This window comes from Papilio polytes, unplaced genomic scaffold (assembly GCF_000836215.1).
Source record: "Papilio polytes unplaced genomic scaffold, Ppol_1.0 DF821289.1, whole genome shotgun sequence".
Taxonomy (NCBI): Eukaryota; Metazoa; Arthropoda; class Insecta; order Lepidoptera; family Papilionidae; genus Papilio; species Papilio polytes.
In genome coordinates, this window is record NW_013527915.1 from 5,263,530 (window position 1) to 5,281,258 (window position 17,729).

The following is a 17,729-nucleotide window of genomic DNA, read 5'->3' on the forward strand; positions in this document are numbered from 1 at the left end:
GACTTAAAAAAACCCAATAAAAACACAATTTTTACTCATCTTTGATAATTTTTATCATTTTCAAAGATGCTTTCATTAATATATAAACAGTCCACATTATAAATATGAAGATGACGTATAAGATGAGACTGTTGGAGAAGAAGAGGAAGAGCGCGTATCCGGCGGCGAGCCAGAGGCAGCAGGCGTGCGAGGCGAGGCGGCGCAGGGAGAGGCGCGCGGGCAGGTCGCGGCGCAGCAGGCGGCTGCGGCCGCTGCAGCCCGCACCCTCCGCGCTCCGCACGTACGACTGCACGCTGCACGGCCGCTGCAGCACCTCGCGCGACACGTACCCGCACAAGTCGTCCCGATTCCAGTATGCATTAAATTGCTCCCCATACTAAAATAAAACAATAACAAAATTAACATCTGTCTACACTAATATAATAAAGCGTGAATGCGCACTTTGCCAACAATCACATATCACCATACAAGACATGCCATGTATATTTACACTATTATCGGCAAATGCTGGTATACGAGAAAGAGACAAAAATTACAACGCAATAGCAGCAAAGAAGCAAGATTACCGTAGTAACTTAAACTCTTAAGCCAATGGCAAGAGCCTCCATTGTCACTTGTGTATTTGAATTTTTGCAATTAAAAGCTTCGCAATGTAAACTATAAAATAAGGTTTTTATAATGTGAGCGGTTGAGTCTGCACAGAAACAGCTAGTATAGAATATTTAAGGTGTAATAAATGAAATATAAATACGTACGATTTCATTTAATCTTGTTGCGATTTGATAAAACATTCTCACTAATATGGTGTTTTCATAGCTTGTGATCGGCATTAAATCTGGATCTCCCATATAATTGATTGACGTAGGGTTGCTTCTCAACTAAACAAAAAACAGATTTACTCAATTGGTATTTGGTAATTGTGAAGAATTTACTAAAATACTGTACCTTATTAGTTATAGATTGTGCAAAATTAGTTGTATTATCAAAAGATACATCCTCTTGAGAAACTTCTTCTATACCGGTTTCTAGTGATAGTAACATATTATCATTTACCTGAAAAATACATGACAATATTATATAAACACCAACAATTGAAAATGCATAAGATTACATAAATTCTCACTTACCCCAAAAATATTACAAAAATAATGTATACAATTATTAAGATAATCTGGAACTTTCTTAATTTCTTCAAAAAGTAGTTCATCTTCATCTTTATTTACTATAAGCAGCCAGTGCTTCACCGTTGCCCAAAAACCTGAAAGTATCCATCGATAAATATTTATACAATTTTAAACATATCAAAACCACGAAATAAAAACAATTCACGATATCCAAATTTGTTGTTCTTGAACATATTATGTCAATGATGTGTTCTGCAGTAACATACGAGGCAGTATAGTCGGCTTCACCACTAACACTGCGAGCGGATCTCGACGGACATTACGATGTGCCCAATATGCTGCGGTAAAAATTCATTCGCTATGACTCAATCAATATCATACTTCTTACTAATATTGCAAAAGCGAAAGTTTGGATGTTTGGATGGCTGTTAGAAGGTATCTCCAAAAGGGCTGAATGGATCTTTATGAAATTTGACATAGATGTAGAGCATAGTCTTGAAGAACACAGGCCATAACTTTTTTAATTACTCGCGGACAAAGTTGCGGGCGACCGGTGATGTTTCAATAATTTTTAATAATAGTAAATAGTGTTGAGAATAATTTAAATTTCAAGTATTGTTTCTACCTTGTTGTTGTTGATTTATCCTTTTGTTGAATTCTTCGACATTCTTCTCGGCGATTAATTTTGCACTATGTATTTTTTTTACAAACTCCATCATATATGGTTTCTTATTTTCAGACCAAATAGCAGAATATTCAAAATTAGCTGCCACATTTAGTTCTGATATTGATTGCTTGGCAATTGCAACCCATTTACTCAAGGAAATGCCATTATATGTGTAACTGAAGAACAAAAACAATATTTCTATTACCATTTGAATCTTACTATTAATTTTTTTTATCAAGTTCTCCAAACAAAATTTATTCTACAGCCATTACAGTTAGAGAATTCAGTAGATTTTATCAAATTCCACATTTTTCTGGAATCATAAAAAACAGAACAGAAAATACCTGTGTTCAGTTGAAATATTATTGTAACTATTGTCCGGACTGTGTTGTAAACTTGAAGTATTGTCCATCATGGCCTTTTCTAGATTCCATAAAATTGGTATTAGATGTTGTTGAGAAAAGACCTGAAAATAATTAAAGAGGGTTATAATTGACAATTTAAGAGCATTTATATAATTAATTATTACTGACCTTTCCTAATCGGAACAACATTACAGCATTCTTATATGTAGTTAGATCAAGTCTCATAAATCTTGGCAGAACCATTTGAAAAATGCATGTATATGTTGGGAAATTCTCCGCTATGAACTGTGTATAGCTTGCATCCAGAGTGTTCGAGTTACCTTCTTCCTGCATTGGTTGTGCTCTCGGAAATCTAAAAAGTGACATATATGTAGTGAATATAAATTATTCTGCATAATTTAATGTACAAAGTTGATAATACCTTTCCTGAGTGATCGCATTATCCATATATCTCCATGGTTGAATTAAACTTAACCACAACTCTATTACTAATCTAAATGAAGCATCCAAAGGCCATGTTGTTACTAAATGCTTTACATAATGGTAAGCTCTCGCACACATTATTTGTCGGGCGTATTTTCTTAATGCCGACGATCGAGTCGCTAAATCTGTTAGATATTTAGCTGAAAATGAATGAATATGCTTCACAAGGACACGAACTGTTCTCACTCTTTCCGGACTAGATGTGAGAACTGGATAGTTTTGTTGAAAGTTCTGAAAAAAGTGTTAAAACAGTCATATCATCAATAAAAATTAATGAAATATAGTATACTTAATTTAAATATCTTACATCAATATTTCCATTAGTATATTGTTCGATACTCATCCAGATGTCAATGAAGACTTGTAGGACAGTTTCTGAACGCCATACCTCATTCCTGGATTGTGTCTGAGCGGAGGCATGCTGATTACTAATACCTGATAAATCTGGTATGAGAAGTAATGACGGTGAGCCTAGAGGTCTGAAAATTGATATAAATCAAATTCAAAATATGTAAGAGAATATTAAAAGGGACAACAATGTAAAATAAATAAAACATACAAACAAAAACCAACCAATTAAACTTAATTTTTCAAAAAAGCTATTTCAATTTAAGATTCCGAATTATTTTACAGAACAGGATATCATCACCAGCTCACTATGTGGCCAGTGAAAGGGCTCAGACCTACCCTGTGCTACAGGATATACATACATAATAATTGATTCTTAGTTATTAAATGCATTTTTACAGTGAGAAGTGAAATATTGAAGAAATATCTAAATACTTACCGATTTGCAGTCTGAAGTGGGGCCACCATTGGCACCTTGCCTGTGTAGTGTGGTATATGCGGCAACACAGGCACATTCGGATCCGTTGGCAAGAAATGTGTAAGATAGTCACATGCTAGCGCAAAGTAAACACTGTTCCAATTCTCCCATGATGTTTTATTTTGATTATTACTTATTAAATATAGAGCAAAGTTAAATATGTAATAATCAAATGGATCTGAGACTTTCATTAAGGAATACATAAATCTTTACATTCACATTATTAGATTTCAAATGAGACCATCAACATAAACCTCAATGCCAGTCTAAGCTTATATCCTACCATTTATTAACAGTACTTTTACAATATCTTATTGGAGCAAAATAATATGTGTATATTAATACAAATTAATGTAGGTAAATAACTATCCCCATTCCCTGTACTATATGGCATTGTAACATTGCTGCAGTTGTAAACTTTTAAGAAAGTCGACACATAATCATAGTTATGAAATTAAAAAGGATACTCAGTGACAAACCAACAACATTTAATTTCAATGATTGAGGATCTACAGTCAACAAATCAGCATAAAACTGTGGACAACGGCCTCTTTCCAATGTCACTTGTAAGTCTAGCTGAAAAGGATTAAAACATTTTAGACATATAAAGATAAAAATAATAAAAACATGGTTTAAATAATCTTACCGGTAATATATTTAGTGGTAGATTATACTTCAATTGAGGATCTGATAGTAATTTGTAACACAGTTGAAACATAGGGCCCTGAGGTTCCAAGAAACTTATAAGCATTTCAAATAGATTCCTGTTTCCATCATATGTCACTGAATTCAAACCCCATCCATTATTCAATGAAGATGCAAAAATGTTATTAACAAGTTGAGGGAATAATGTCTGTAAATCCTTGTTAGGGCTTGCTACCTCTATTATTCTACTCAATTCCATTATCCTTTCATGCAAAGGTAAATTGAAACACCCATAAAACTGACTCTGAAATATGAAACGTATTATTTTTAACATGTGTTTACAACTTAGATACACATAAAATAATAAATAACAACACACCATAAGATCGTGTGACATTTTTTTGAAGTTAGCACAATATAAATTTTAATAGTAATTTTTCTTTACTTAAGGCAAATTTATTTTTTGGTGTTATCGTTTTTATTTTCCAAAAATATTATGATCTTATTGTCGAAACAAAGCCTTTGTCGGAAATGTTAGCATTATTCTTTTAATTAACCTATTTAATAAATTGCAGCTTTCTTAATATTATCAAACTTTTATTATTAAATTGTCGTTACTCCTTTGCAATTAACGTCATTGTCACATTGTCCATTTGACATAACAGTTGACAGTATAGATAAAATTGGCGGCAATTTTGGTAAATGTGCTATAGTGGTGGATGTGTCTAAATAATTTAGATTAGTTTGACAATTCACTTCAAATTTAGTAGGGATTTGTGTAAAATCAGTCATGACTCTTATCGATTTTCGATTTTTATTCTTATAGTAGTTGGAATTGATGGATTTATAGTTATAACTTATGAAATAAAATAAAAACACTGTTTTCTCAAATTAATAATGACCATAACAGTTTATTACTACTACAGCCGTACGTAATCGAATTGGATTTCGCTATTATTTCTGTCATCGCTAAATTCTCTACACTATAATCAATAATAGAATTATCCTCTAAATTAGTTAATATGAAAGTAATAATTTTAGTTGAGCTCGATATTTATTTAAACCGAATATCGATTGTTCATAACTGTTCGCCATGCGTTTTTGTTTCGTCACTACGATACCTATCTATTAAATACGGCATTCAACTTCATACAAATTGAATTTGATACTTCATATGCATCATATATCAAACTTATCTAATTACTTAAAGAAACTATAACCTGACCTAACCTCAATTTGGAAAAATATTTATTAATCTACGTCTCTTTGAAGGAAATCGAAACTGACAACAGTAAAATGTCAAATTGAAAAGTGAGTGAGGTTATATTATGATAAGTTTTTAATATACAAAATCATATGTTTACTTTTGAAATAAGGTCATTTTAGACCAATATTAATAAAGTACAAATATTATAGTGTGGCTATGTTAGCCGATTTGGAATAGTAATGACATCTGACTGGTTTGATAACCTGGGAAGGCCACAATTTGTAGTGGCCCCTATGGTTGATGCGAGTGAACTAGCGTGGAGATTATTATGCAGGAACCACGCAGCCCAATTATGTTACACCCCTATGCTTCATAGCTTCATTTTTACCAAGGATTCCAAATACAGGAAGGAATATTTTACCACTTCTTTAAATGATCGGCCCTTAATCGTTCAGGTAACACAATGAATATAATTTTAATACCTACTTACCTTACTATGAATTAAGAAATATAATATTAAATAAGAAATTTCTCAATAATAGTTTTGTGGGAATGATCCTGATATAATGGCTGCTGCCGCCAAATTGGTAGAAAAGGATTGTGATGCAATAGACATTAATCTTGGTTGCCCCCAGTCCATAGCAAAGCGTGGTAGATATGGTGCTTTCCTACAAGATGACTGGTCATTACTACAAAAAATAGGTAATTATTCAAATATTTCATGAGTAACACTTATACCAGTAATATTTTTAAATACAACTTTAATTGTTTCAGTTACTGCTATGTCTCAGGCTGTTACTATACCCATTACATGCAAAGTACGGGTTTTTGACAGTATAGATAAATCTATTGAATATGCTTTAATGTTACAAAATGCTGGGTGTAAATTATTGACAGTACATGGAAGAACTAGAGAACAGAAGGGGCCTCTTACAGGAATTGCTAGTTGGGAACATATACAAGCAGTAAGGTTTGTTGGATACATTGTTACAAATTAAACAAAACATGTTATTACTATTTTATTTACAAAGCTCCATTACAATTAATGTAAGGTAAGGTTTAAAAAGAAGAATAACCATTCTCCTATAATTGTTATGTAAAAAGAATTACCGTAGCTAAAAGTTACAGCAAATTGAAAATTATTTGTTTTCAGAAAAGCTATTTCAATACCAATGTTTGCAAATGGTAACATACAATGTTTAGAAGATGTTCATAGGTGTATAAACTTCACTAAAGTGGATGGTGTCATGAGTGCAGAAGGTATTTTGACTAATCCAGCTCTCTTTGAAGGAATTAACCCAGTGACATGGGAAATTGCGATGGAATACCTTGATTTGGTTGAAAAATATCCATGTCCTTCATCATTTATACGGGGCCATTTGTTTAAGATATTTCATAAAATGTATGTATTATTATTTAACTTATTAAGTTTGATATATGTAATTCAAAGAATCAAAAATTAAAAAAATATATGCAAATGTCTGTAGGTAATAGCAATTTTTAAATGTCAATGTTTTAGATTTACTTTAGAGAGTAACAATGGGGATAGAGAGCTTCTAGCTAGAGCACAAAATTTGAATGACTTCAAACAAGTGTGCATAAGAATAAGACACAAATACTTACCGTTCCATGAAGGTAGAATACATTTTCAGGATGATGATGGTATGACAAGATGTGGATTTGATTTAATACTACCTCCTTGGATATGCCAACCGTATGTAAGGATTACACCAGAAGAGCACACACAAAAAATGGAGTTATGTAAACAGGTAATTTCTTTATTTTTATTTCATTTTTAATGACATTTTTTTATCTATATTGTACATTTCAGGATAAAGCAAAAAGGATCATTGAGGATGCTGATGGAATTGCTATTTCTAGAAAGAAAATGAAGAAATTAAGGCGATATTTGAGACGACCAACAAAACCTGACATTGTAAATAGGAACCGAGATATTTGTACCAATGATGTTTGCCCCAATCCTTGTGTAAGTATGAAGTTATTATATTAGTTTTTTTCCTTATACAACAAATATTCCTGAGGAGTTATGTTGTTTTATATTTATAATTAATTTGTATCTTCTAGGGCATAAAATGTGCATATCAACTATGCAAAAAGTGTTGCAGAAATAAATGTTATAATGAGGACTGTTTTTGTGAAGGACACGATTTTCGTATGTATAAACGTGATAAGGGGAAAGTAAATGAAGACCAGACATAGTTATTTATTAATTAAAAATTATATTAACTGTATTATAAGAGTTTTTTTATTGCTTATTTCCTTGTGATATTTGGATACTGATGATTAGATAATATGGTAGTTACTTAGACACTTGTGAGCTATTTAAAAAGGGTTATAAAAGCAAATATGCTTTAGTCAAACTATATTTTTTTTTAAATTAGACATACCAATTACAAAACCAAGTAATAATTTGGAAAGTCTAATTTAATAACGAAAAAAAAGAAGAGACTAAAGGGCATTCGCTTTTATACCCCACAAATATACTATAGTAATAACAGGTAAATAACAACATTTAAAATAAGGTATCAACTTTATTGATTTATAAATATTTTCACAATAGACTTACTATACAAAAAGCCTCAATGTGGTTTAATTACTAGGCTAAATATGTTAAATCTTTATATCAGTTTAGCTTTATATCATGTTAGCTTTATGCTGTTTCTTGTTGAGGATGCACTTTATTCTTATCAAACAGCAAATACTTCTTAGCTTTGTTTATTTCTAAATTGATTAAAACGTGTATCAAATTGTCTACACTGTTATCATTTTCTTGTAAATTTTTCTCATTGAAAATCGTTTTCGTAGATCCATCGAGGTTTAGACCATTTCCCCTGGATACTATAAAAGGTCTTTTATTTATTGAAGTATTACAACATTGCACACGGTGGTATGACATTTTATCACTCATGATGTATTCATACGTAGTCACGCCCAAAATGCATATGTAAATATGAAAGAAAAGTAAATGCAATAAAGGGCATGCTAATGCTATCGATCCTACTAGGTGGATTACTGAGAAACTTAGGAACAAAATTGAATTCAGACAATAAGGCGTATTAGGATCCATATTGTCTGTACAATTTATATAGCTTTGCGCTTCGCTACTTAATAATCGAGGATGTATAAAGAATAAGATAATATCAGCCAAGCACAAACACGCTGTCAGCAAGGCTGCGGAAGTGATCGTGACGACACACACAATAAATGCACTATAGTTCCTCTGACCGATGCAACTGTTCATCCAATGACAATGGTGATCGAAATTATGAACACATTTGTTGCAAATACCGCAATGTTTCGTTTTCTTATTGCTTGTGTGGATGTTACAAAGGTGACATCTTCCGTTTTCAATCACATGGGCGTGTATCGATCGATCGAACTCTGGTACGTCGTTTATTTCACGTTTTCTAAGATCCTTTTCAGCAGGGTCGAGAAAGATCGCAAATATATAGGAAAGTACAAAGAGTACGTATAGAGTAGTGAAAATTAGCAACGAAATCACCTTCAGCTCATAAAATTGTATCTGCACAAGGATTATGAAATTGATAAGAGTACTGATTATAAAAACAATCCATGCGATGATTTGTTGATAGTTAAGGGGCAGTTGTAATCCGTGAATTCTTCGTTGTGGTCTCTGTGTTTCACCTGAATTGCAACATTTCTCCATTTGATTCGAATAGTATATAGGTTGTATTCGATGTACGACTAAGTTGCGCGCGCATTTTCAACAGATTGTATGCACAAAGTTAAGTTGACTCTAATCGAAGTTAAAAAAAATTCACGCTAACGACTGGTAGATTCCATAAAATTTAAATAACTAAATATTGGATGTATGGTATAGCGAGTGGTTTAATCTAAAATTGCCGATGTATTTCAATTCTGGCCGAGCATGTTTGACCTAGGACCTAGCCATCCCTAACTTGGGTAGACTTCGAGCCCCTCTTTTCCGTAAAAAAAAACATAATTTCAAAACAGTACAATATAATACTAACATTAAAACTATTTATAAAAGCTTTTACCATTTACATAACTATGTAATCAAAACATAGTTAGATTCCTGTTTGTCACAGTTTGGGCTACTATTTTACAATAATCTACAAATTTATCTCTACTTTATTTATTTTTATTAGACTACTTAAATTATCTTACGAGACCATATCGACGACGTATCGTGACCTGATGGTGTATTTCCTCTGCTGTATTTTACTTTGCCACGTTGTCTACTACATAAGCCGTGGGAATGTAAAATGTTAAAGTGTAATTATGCTTATTTTTCTTTAGGTAAATTAAAATAACGCCGTTTTGTAATTATCAGTTATAATATGGACTTGCATTTTATCTTATTGTAGAGATAATAGTGTTATCAGTCTATCGCAATCGTGTAGATCACGTAAAAATATTCCTAATACAATTTCTTTTTGGTTACTACTTACAATTAAACGATTCTCACTGTCGGGCTACGTTTTATTTCTTGAACAGCCAACTGGTTTGAAATTGCTTTATTAATTTTACACTATCAGACTCCAAAAGACCATGAAACTTGGTGTGCGACAGTCCTCAACAACACCCAATATAGCAAAATGTCAAATTCATGTTTACTGAGAGCTCAAGTCATAACAAATAGCATTGACAAAGGTTATAAGAAGGGTATTTAAATAAAAACACGCGATAATTATCAGTTACAGTTTATTTATAAGAAACTTAATAAATTTTCAACAAAGATACCTAAACAAAGAAATTAATGAATACCCACTACAAAGTATTCCCTCTATAATCATATTATGTAGTATGTATATAAATATATTTTCATATTCTTATTTCTGATGTTTCTTGAGATGTTTAGTCACGTTTGCGGCGGCGGTTTTGTTCCTCCTGAAGTAAAAATTTATTAAAAAATCATCAAATTTCATATTAAAATTCAATGTGGACATGTTCACACTTAACTTCTTTTCAGATTAGAATGTTTTCCATTTATTTGGTAATTAAAAAATCTAATATGATTAAATTAATAAAATAACATTTAAAGATAGATAATTGGATAGATATGTTACTACAAAAAGCAATAGATGGAGTAAACAATAATCACACTTTGTATGCAAATTAATATTAACCTTGGTTAGTTCAAATATTATACTTGATAAATACACTGTAATAACACTGTTTGCCTGCTGTTTAAACATTTTTACAATCATAATCATAATTATGAAGATCTTAAAAGAATGTATTTTTCATTATAAAGTAACTTGTATCTTGATTTTTCTTAACCATTTTGACTTGATTTAAATATTCATCTTTTTTAGCATTAGTCTCTTTAAAATTATTATTGTATTTGTGTAAAATTTTAGAATCAAGATAAACATTAATTTCATTTCATATTATATAAACAATCTCACCTTTTGTGTTAAGATAACAACCAGTCTTCTGAATATTCCAATGAAGTCAATGAACAGCTCGAGAGCATGTTGTACAAAGTCCTTGCTGCCCATGCGGCGCTTCTCAATGATCAGTTGAGTGTCAAACAGCACAAAGCCACACATCAGGATCAGGCCCAGGTACAGGTGGGACTAAAACAATTTTAAGTAATAAATCAATACTGTTCTATTTTTATATACAGCAAATAGAACAATACGTAACAGACAGTAAATCTTATTATTAAACCTACTATTTGTTGCTTATGAATTTCAATGATCATATGGGCATTTGTTCATTACAGATTAATCTACAATAAGTTTAAGTATATCCATGTTTCATCACTAAAGAATATTAGTTATTTATGTAAGGTGACTGTTACATAGTATGTTTCATTTTAAATTCTTAACATAGCAAAGATTTAATTACTAAAATCTCTTCAATGTAATCATATAAGCAAAACATACAAAATATACTATAAGAAAAAATTCATACTTGGTACAAGAAGTGGGATTGCATGAAGATGTTGGCCAAAGACATAAGGGACATGGAAGTGAGCAGGGTCATCAGAGTTCCTCCCAGGTACAGCCAACTGCCGCGCTCCGCCAGCATTGATGCAATGGAGAAGCAAACAAACACCAATGATGTACCCAGCAGTGCTGTTACTATTATTGATGGGTCAACAACGCTGACATACTCCAACAATGGACCCATGCCAATTCCTAAAAAAGTGTTGATAGGATTATTACAATGTAACATAGATATTATAAACCTATATTTAATTGGCAGTATAAATATATTTAACCTAAAAATTACACAAACTACTTTATTATTTAAATACATATTGCATCATAAATACTAACAGAATATACTACTCAACATATACTAACCAGATGTCAAGCCGAATCCTAGCAAGTAGCCAAGACGCAGCTTGGTGTTCTTTCCATTGTCTGGAGTAGCAATTAACATTAACATAAGGCCAACTCCCAAAATAGTGGAGAGGAAGCCAGCCTGGAAGCTTGTGTAAATGTCAACAAACACTCCCACAGTGGCCGACACACAGGTCATCATCAGTGTGGCATAGACATTTTTCAGATGTTGTCGAACTGGAGGTTCCCTGGAATATTATTTGTTATTAGTTAATTACTTTTAATACAACATATTCATCTTAATATGTATTTCGTCTATATTTTCTAGGTAAACTACAATCATGACTGTATTTTCAGGCATGGTTATGGTAAGTAGCTAGGTAGGTAGTTTTTTTAATATTGATAATACAAATCTCGTTCACGTACAGAAAACATAAATAGGGTACATAACATTTGCAATTACCTAAATATTTAAGAAAAAACAATATCTAAATCGTACATTTCCCAAAAAACATGATTTGCTATTGTAAAGTATTACCACAACATATAAGATGTTACAAATGACACTTATTGCTTGTAATTGTTACAAATTGATGAGTCACAACAATTACAACAATAATTTATGTTAACAAGAACTTTCTAGAAATACGCAACGCACGTTGACGGCCATTACTAAAAAAAAAGACAATGATTCGATTTTAAACACAACAAACTTTATACTCACAGTCGATTTTGGAAGCTATTGATAAAAGTTTCAATAGTCGGAGCCATAATTTTATTTGTTAAGAAAAATGTCTTGACAACTGTTGTTCTTTATTGAGATCAACTGTTAAATTTTATGTATTTAAAACACAAATGTTACGTTAAAACAATACACAAGTGCTAAAAACCACGATTGTAAGCCAGCTGATGCAATAACAAATTCACGAATGGCAAAATGGTGCTATACAGTTACGGTGCTAGGTGGTTCAGTATTTTGTTCTGATGGTGGTGTAATGAAACGTCATGAGTATTAAAAATAGATTTTGATTTATAAATCCGAGTAAGGATGGCTTAATGTTTGCATCGATTATAATAAAAATCGATTTATCAAAATCGAGAAATATTGCCAATTTCGAATTGCGTGTCATCAACACACTCTACATTCACATATTTTGCCCCTCTAATATTTAATTAATATCCTTCCTTGCTCTTACTACTTCTAAGTTATAAACATTTCGTTTGCGTATAGGAAATGTTTCTAATTTTATATTTTGCCTAATTTGTTATTTCAAAAGTTATAGCTGTGGAAATCTTTTTTAAACTACCCTTCATTTCTTCTCTACAGTATTAGTTAGCGCCTAATTGCAACAACTTTGTGCATTTTAAATCAATTTCTAAGTTTGAATACACAGAGCATGAAAAATGCTGTAATCGATTTATCAGTACCGATTTTGAATTTTTATTCTACATGTTATTGAAAAACGGAAACAATTGTCGAAAATCCAATAATATTTAAACACGGTTCAAATTCCTTTTTGCCATGTTGCCATTCTTTTTTTGCATGATTAAAATACGAACAAACTAAGCAATTTAAAGATTAATTTTTTTTTTTGCTTAGTTTGGTGCTAATTTACTTAGCACGGGTTACAATGTGATGAGTTGGAAATACATATATTGGAATTTAGGAGTTTAGCATATATGTAGTTCTTCCCTGTTTCTATCGTTTATTTAGCCTTATTTAGCTTAAGGTTTTGTTTCTAACAAAACCGAAACCATAAAGCATGAGTTAGTCATTTCTCTGTGATATGTTCCCATTGTTGCCAAGCTGTGCCAAGTGACAATAAGATGACAATGACAATGAAAAAGGGCAACATTATTTTATAACCTCAATTTTAACTTCTGTCTCGTGGATAAACATGTGTTTGATTAGTTTGTTTATTTTTTAGTATAGCAATTTCTAAAACACAATGGGTAAAAAGACCAAAATAGGAAAGCAGCGAAAAGATAAATATTATCAACTTGCTAAAGAAACAGGTATTTTCAGTAACAATTTTATCAATCTCTAATATCTTTTATATTTGCTCACATACAAATCGACATTACAGGCTTTCGGTCTCGTGCTGCATTCAAATTAATTCAACTAAATAGAAAATTTGGTTTTTTGCAAAAATCACGAGTATGTATCGACTTATGTGCCGCCCCTGGTGGCTGGATGCAAGTGGCACATCAAAATATGCCAGTTTCCAGTATCGTGATCGGGGTCGATTTATTTCCCATTAAGCCCGTTCCTGGTTGTATAGCTTTAACAGAGGACATCACTACAGAGAAATGTAAGACAGCTATAAAAAAAGAAATAAAGACATGGAAAGCTGATGTTGTACTACACGATGGTGCACCAAATGTTGGTCTTAACTGGATACATGATGCATACCAGCAGGCTTGTTTGACACTTAGCGCATTAAAATTAACAACTAATTTTCTAAGAGAAGGAGGTTGGTTTATAACAAAGGTGTTCCGATCAAAAGATTATCATGCACTTTTATGGGTTTTCAAGCAATTTTTCAAAAAGGTTCATGCAACCAAACCACAAGCATCACGAAATGAATCATCTGAAATTTTCGTTGTTTGTCAAGGATATATAGCACCAGATAGCATAGATCCAAAATTTCTTGATCCTAAGAGTGTATTTGAAGATCTGGATATTGTAAAAAAACAACATTTAAATATTATGCACCCTGAAAAGCAAAAGAAAGCAAAAGCGGAAGGATATAAAGAAAATGACTATACAACACATCATAAAGTACCACTGTCTGAATTTCTTAGTCATGATGACCCAATTGACCTTTTACAAGGTTGCTCTGAAGTAAGTTGGGTTAACACAAATAAATTTTCATGCCATTATTTGTATTACGTTTGTTTTAATACAATATCCATTTAATTCCAGATTGTGATTAATGATGCACTTATATTAAGCAATCCAAAAACAACAACAGAAATAAAAGAATGTTGTAAAGACATAAAAGTACTTGGTAGAAAAGATTTAAAAGCTTTGTTGAGTTGGATCAAACAAATGAAAGAATTGAAATCAAAGGAAGTTTCGTCACAGGTAAAATTTTATTATTTTGAAGTAAAAGATGGTTACATAATTCTAATTCTTGGTGTCACAGAGGCAATAAAATTCACATTTTTACTTTTGTTTGCAGGAAGCAATTTCAGAGGACACCAAAGAGGATGAAGCTGCAGATAATGAAGCATCTGAAGAAGAAAATGAAAATGTTGATACAGAAATTGCAGAATTACAGGTTTGATTTAATTTTTTTTAAGCTAGTGAGCGATATGTGATCAGGAAGTGTAACTTTGTTCATTGTAAAATTCAATTATTATGTTAAGTTTTTTCTAGAGAATTAATGTGATGTGGTGGATTTTGTTGATATACAGGTGTTATAACCATGGAATCCCATGGTTTGTAAATAGCAAATTTCTGGTTATTTATAGACTAACAACAAATATTTAAATTGAGGAAAAATGTGGACTAATTTCTACTAAGACTATTATTTTTGAATACAAATGTAATACTACTGCAACAGAACAATACATAAAAATATTCCTTATGTTTAGAACTAGTCATGGTCTTTCTCTTGTCATTTTCAAGACAAGCCCTCATTAAGTTTGTAATATAACTTATGTCATAATTACAGGATGAAGAAAGGCGACTGCAAAAACGCAAGAGAAAACAACTCAATAAACAAAGACAGAAGTTGGCGGAGAAAATGAACCTTAAAATGGTTCTAAAAGGTGATGGTGGACCAATATTGGAGAGTAATGATATGTTCAAGCTGTCAGATATTAAAAATGCTAAGGTATTTTTACATATTTTATAATTTACATGCAAGTTTTTTTTTATTTCTAACACACTAGTGGGAGTTTGTTAAAATTTGTTCTGATAATAGGAACTAGCGCAACTTGTTGACCAACAACCAGATGTAGTGGCAGATGGGAGTGATGATTCCGATAGTGAACTCAAGTCTAAGCCTAAATATATGAAATATGATGTTGAAGCATCCAAACTGTCCTCCTCAGGACTCTATTACAAAGATTCTGATAGTGATTTAGAAATGGAAAGTGACTCAGAAGATGAGAAGGTAAAAGAATCATTAGGTAAGATTTTTTTAATACATATTACAGGGAAGGATAAAGTTATTAAAACATTAAGTGGTTAGTTAATCTGAAGGATAATAATATATTAAACATAATCTCAATAACACAAATTATGGATGAAGGTTAGATTTATCTACTTAAATTAATTAATTATTTTTTCAGCCTTCTCCGACTCTGACAATGAATCAAAGAAGATTGATAAATTAACAAAACTAAATACCCTAAGGAATAGTAAAACTGAAAGAACACCAACTATACCGAAAAATAATCCACTCTTGACGGACCTTGATGATACAGACCCTGTATCAAAGAGATCTATGAAAGCAGATCTTTGGTTTCAGAAGGATAGTTTCAAAGATATTGATGAGGATGAAGATGAGGGAATTGATTTGGACAAATTAGCTGAAACATACAGACAGAAAGGTAAATTAAATAAGAAAGACTTGGAATACAATGCAAAATTGTTTATTAATCTAGAAATGTATTTTTAATTTATAGGTAAAAAGGTTCCCGAAGAAAACTTGTCATCTGTCACAGGCATAAAACGTAAATCAGACAAGTCTGAAAGCTCCGAAAGTGATTCTTCAGACAGTGATTATGATGTAGAGGACAATGTGACCCCTTCAAATGGAACAGCTTCCGGAAAAACGAGTAAAAAAGATGGATTTGAAGTTGTTTCACAAGATCCAGGTAAATTTAATAGACAATAATGCTTATCTATCTATCTATTTAAATAAAGTTTTTACATACATTTCTTTTTCATGTATTACTAAGAAAATCAGACAATGAGTTTAAATTACAGAACTAAAGAGATTGAAGAAGACATTGAAAATGGATGCGGAGACATTGGCTTTGGGCACAATGATAGCAACATCAAAGAAATTTAAAAGGGACTTGATTGATGATGCATGGAATAGATATGCCTTTAATGACAAAAACTTGCCCGATTGGTTCACTGAAGATGAAAAGAAACATATGCACAAAGAGGTTGTCGTGCCCGAGGTAAACTTGACTCCTTTGTATTTAATTAAAATATCTTACGAGCAAACGTAATAATTCGGCATTACTTGATTGGAAAAAAAAAAATTGTTTATTCTAAATATTATTATTTAACTTTATTCTAAATTATATTAACATTCTAAATATTATTTACAGCAATATGTGGATGAATACAAGAATAGGATGCAGGATATCAATGTGCGCCCAATTAAGAAGGTAATAGAAGCTAAAGCTAGGAAGAAGAAGCGTATGATAAAGAAGATGGAACGCGCAAAGAAGAAGGTCGAAGCTGTAATGGAGAATGCAGATATGTCGGAACGTGAAAAGGCTCAGCAAATAAAGCAGTTATACAAAAAGGCGAAAACAGATCCCAAGAAGAAAGTAACTTATGTGGTCGCTAAGAAACATACTACGGCGAAGCGCATGAAGCGGCCGACGGGCGTCAAGGGACATTACAAGGTAGTCGATCCTCGTATGAAGAAAGATTTGCGCGCCCAAAAGAACAAGGAGAAAACTAAAGGTCGAGGAAAAAAAGGCGCTGCTAATAAAAAGGCACCTCCGAAAAAGAAGGGTATGAAGAAGAAAGCTAAATAAGTTATGTATTGTTTTATTGCGTAATAAATAATTTTTTTAATGAAATCTTGACTAACTCAAAATCTTCGATCCTCAATTAGGATAAAATTACTGACGCACGGAAGTATAAGTTCGGGTTTCTAAGAGGGGTTCGTGGGATTATAACAAATTAAAAAGCTATTAAAAACATACTAATGTCGTCATGAAAGAAACGTGGGCGAAGCCCGATATTGTGCAAAAGCTTTATTTTTATACTGCGAGTTCAGGGTCAGCGTTATTCGAGTCGTAGTGCGTCACTCGCCTAACTGCCGGTTCAGGGACAAGCGCGCCATAAATGATATCACTCCGCTGTTTGACCTTGGTGTCTTATTCTGGTTCGCTCCAGCTACGCCGTCTGCTTA

The 17,729-nt window shown here is 32.1% G+C and overlaps 5 protein-coding genes across 6 annotated transcripts; 2 read left to right on the forward strand and 3 right to left on the reverse strand.

Moving 5' to 3' along the window:
• Nucleotides 1-6: 6 nt before the first annotated feature.
• Nucleotides 7-4,803, reverse strand: LOC106109271 (sphingomyelin phosphodiesterase 4). Of its 2 annotated transcripts, XM_013290697.1 has the most exons (14): nucleotides 4,490-4,803; nucleotides 4,112-4,414; nucleotides 3,933-4,041; nucleotides 3,427-3,643; nucleotides 2,947-3,118; nucleotides 2,578-2,870; nucleotides 2,325-2,508; nucleotides 2,136-2,257; nucleotides 1,750-1,967; nucleotides 1,391-1,462; nucleotides 1,128-1,258; nucleotides 946-1,053; nucleotides 756-878; nucleotides 7-376 (listed from the first exon to the last, which is right to left on the reverse strand). In XM_013290697.1, exons 1-14 carry the CDS (start codon nucleotides 4,505-4,507, stop codon nucleotides 32-34), a joined length of 2,415 nt encoding a protein of 804 aa, XP_013146151.1. In that variant the 5' UTR covers nucleotides 4,508-4,803; the 3' UTR covers nucleotides 7-31. The 2 variants fall into 2 exon arrangements, with proteins under 2 accessions (XP_013146151.1, XP_013146152.1); XM_013290698.1 differs by lacking the exon at nucleotides 1,391-1,462 and having other exon boundaries at nucleotides 4,490-4,799.
• Nucleotides 4,804-5,343: 540 nt separating this feature from the next.
• LOC106109193 (tRNA-dihydrouridine(16/17) synthase [NAD(P)(+)]-like) lies at nucleotides 5,344-7,572 on the forward strand. The gene is made up of 8 exons (XM_013290599.1): nucleotides 5,344-5,421; nucleotides 5,527-5,772; nucleotides 5,860-6,019; nucleotides 6,092-6,287; nucleotides 6,471-6,719; nucleotides 6,837-7,086; nucleotides 7,149-7,304; nucleotides 7,403-7,572. Exons 2-8 carry the CDS (start codon nucleotides 5,557-5,559, stop codon nucleotides 7,535-7,537), a joined length of 1,362 nt encoding a protein of 453 aa, XP_013146053.1. The 5' UTR covers nucleotides 5,344-5,421; nucleotides 5,527-5,556; the 3' UTR covers nucleotides 7,538-7,572.
• Nucleotides 7,573-7,856: 284 nt separating this feature from the next.
• Nucleotides 7,857-10,008, reverse strand: LOC106109432 (probable palmitoyltransferase ZDHHC11B). Its single transcript, XM_013290933.1, has one exon. It carries the CDS (start codon nucleotides 9,003-9,005, stop codon nucleotides 7,989-7,991), a length of 1,017 nt encoding a protein of 338 aa, XP_013146387.1. The 5' UTR covers nucleotides 9,006-10,008; the 3' UTR covers nucleotides 7,857-7,988.
• Nucleotides 10,008-12,627, reverse strand: LOC106109433 (probable Bax inhibitor 1). Its single transcript, XM_013290934.1, has 5 exons — nucleotides 12,341-12,627; nucleotides 11,638-11,864; nucleotides 11,243-11,469; nucleotides 10,732-10,902; nucleotides 10,008-10,210 (listed from the first exon to the last, which is right to left on the reverse strand). The coding sequence occupies exons 1-5, from the start codon at nucleotides 12,385-12,387 to the stop codon at nucleotides 10,178-10,180; spliced, it is 705 nt and encodes a 234-aa protein (XP_013146388.1). The 5' UTR covers nucleotides 12,388-12,627; the 3' UTR covers nucleotides 10,008-10,177.
• An 837-nt stretch (nucleotides 12,628-13,464) lies between these two features.
• LOC106109420 (pre-rRNA processing protein FTSJ3) lies at nucleotides 13,465-17,394 on the forward strand. Its single transcript, XM_013290919.1, has 10 exons — nucleotides 13,465-13,632; nucleotides 13,704-14,461; nucleotides 14,543-14,704; nucleotides 14,802-14,900; nucleotides 15,297-15,458; nucleotides 15,549-15,756; nucleotides 15,919-16,179; nucleotides 16,255-16,446; nucleotides 16,559-16,758; nucleotides 16,912-17,394. Exons 1-10 carry the CDS (start codon nucleotides 13,566-13,568, stop codon nucleotides 17,347-17,349), a joined length of 2,547 nt encoding a protein of 848 aa, XP_013146373.1. The 5' UTR covers nucleotides 13,465-13,565; the 3' UTR covers nucleotides 17,350-17,394.
• The last annotated feature ends 335 nt before the right edge of the window (nucleotides 17,395-17,729 follow it).

Coding starts and splice junctions, on each gene's coding strand:
- LOC106109420 (XM_013290919.1), top strand. CDS start 13,566: ATGGGTAAAAAGACCAAAATAGGAAAGCAGCGAAAAGATAAATATTAT. Junction 13,633..13,703: donor TCAACTTGCTAAAGAAACAG/GTATTTTCAGTA, acceptor TCGACATTACAG/GCTTTCGGTCTCGTGCTGCA. Junction 14,901..15,296: donor CAGAAATTGCAGAATTACAG/GTTTGATTTAAT, acceptor TCATAATTACAG/GATGAAGAAAGGCGACTGCA.
- LOC106109433 (XM_013290934.1), bottom strand. CDS start 12,387: ATGGCTCCGACTATTGAAACTTTTATCAATAGCTTCCAAAATCGACT. Junction 11,865..12,340: donor AATAGCTTCCAAAATCGACT/GTGAGTATAAAG, acceptor ATAATATTCCAG/GGAACCTCCAGTTCGACAAC. Junction 10,211..10,731: donor TTGTTATCTTAACACAAAAG/GTGAGATTGTTT, acceptor TTTTTACTTCAG/GAGGAACAAAACCGCCGCCG.
- LOC106109271 (XM_013290697.1), bottom strand. Junction 3,119..3,426: donor CCACTTCAGACTGCAAATCG/GTAAGTATTTAG, acceptor ATCAATTTTCAG/ACCTCTAGGCTCACCGTCAT. Junction 1,259..1,390: donor GAAGCCGACTATACTGCCTC/GTATGTTACTGC, acceptor GGATACTTTCAG/GTTTTTGGGCAACGGTGAAG.
- LOC106109432 (XM_013290933.1), bottom strand. CDS start 9,005: ATGGAGAAATGTTGCAATTCAGGTGAAACACAGAGACCACAACGAAGA.
- LOC106109193 (XM_013290599.1), top strand. CDS start 5,557: ATGACATCTGACTGGTTTGATAACCTGGGAAGGCCACAATTTGTAGTG. Junction 7,087..7,148: donor AAATGGAGTTATGTAAACAG/GTAATTTCTTTA, acceptor TGTACATTTCAG/GATAAAGCAAAAAGGATCAT. Junction 7,305..7,402: donor ATGTTTGCCCCAATCCTTGT/GTAAGTATGAAG, acceptor TGTATCTTCTAG/GGCATAAAATGTGCATATCA.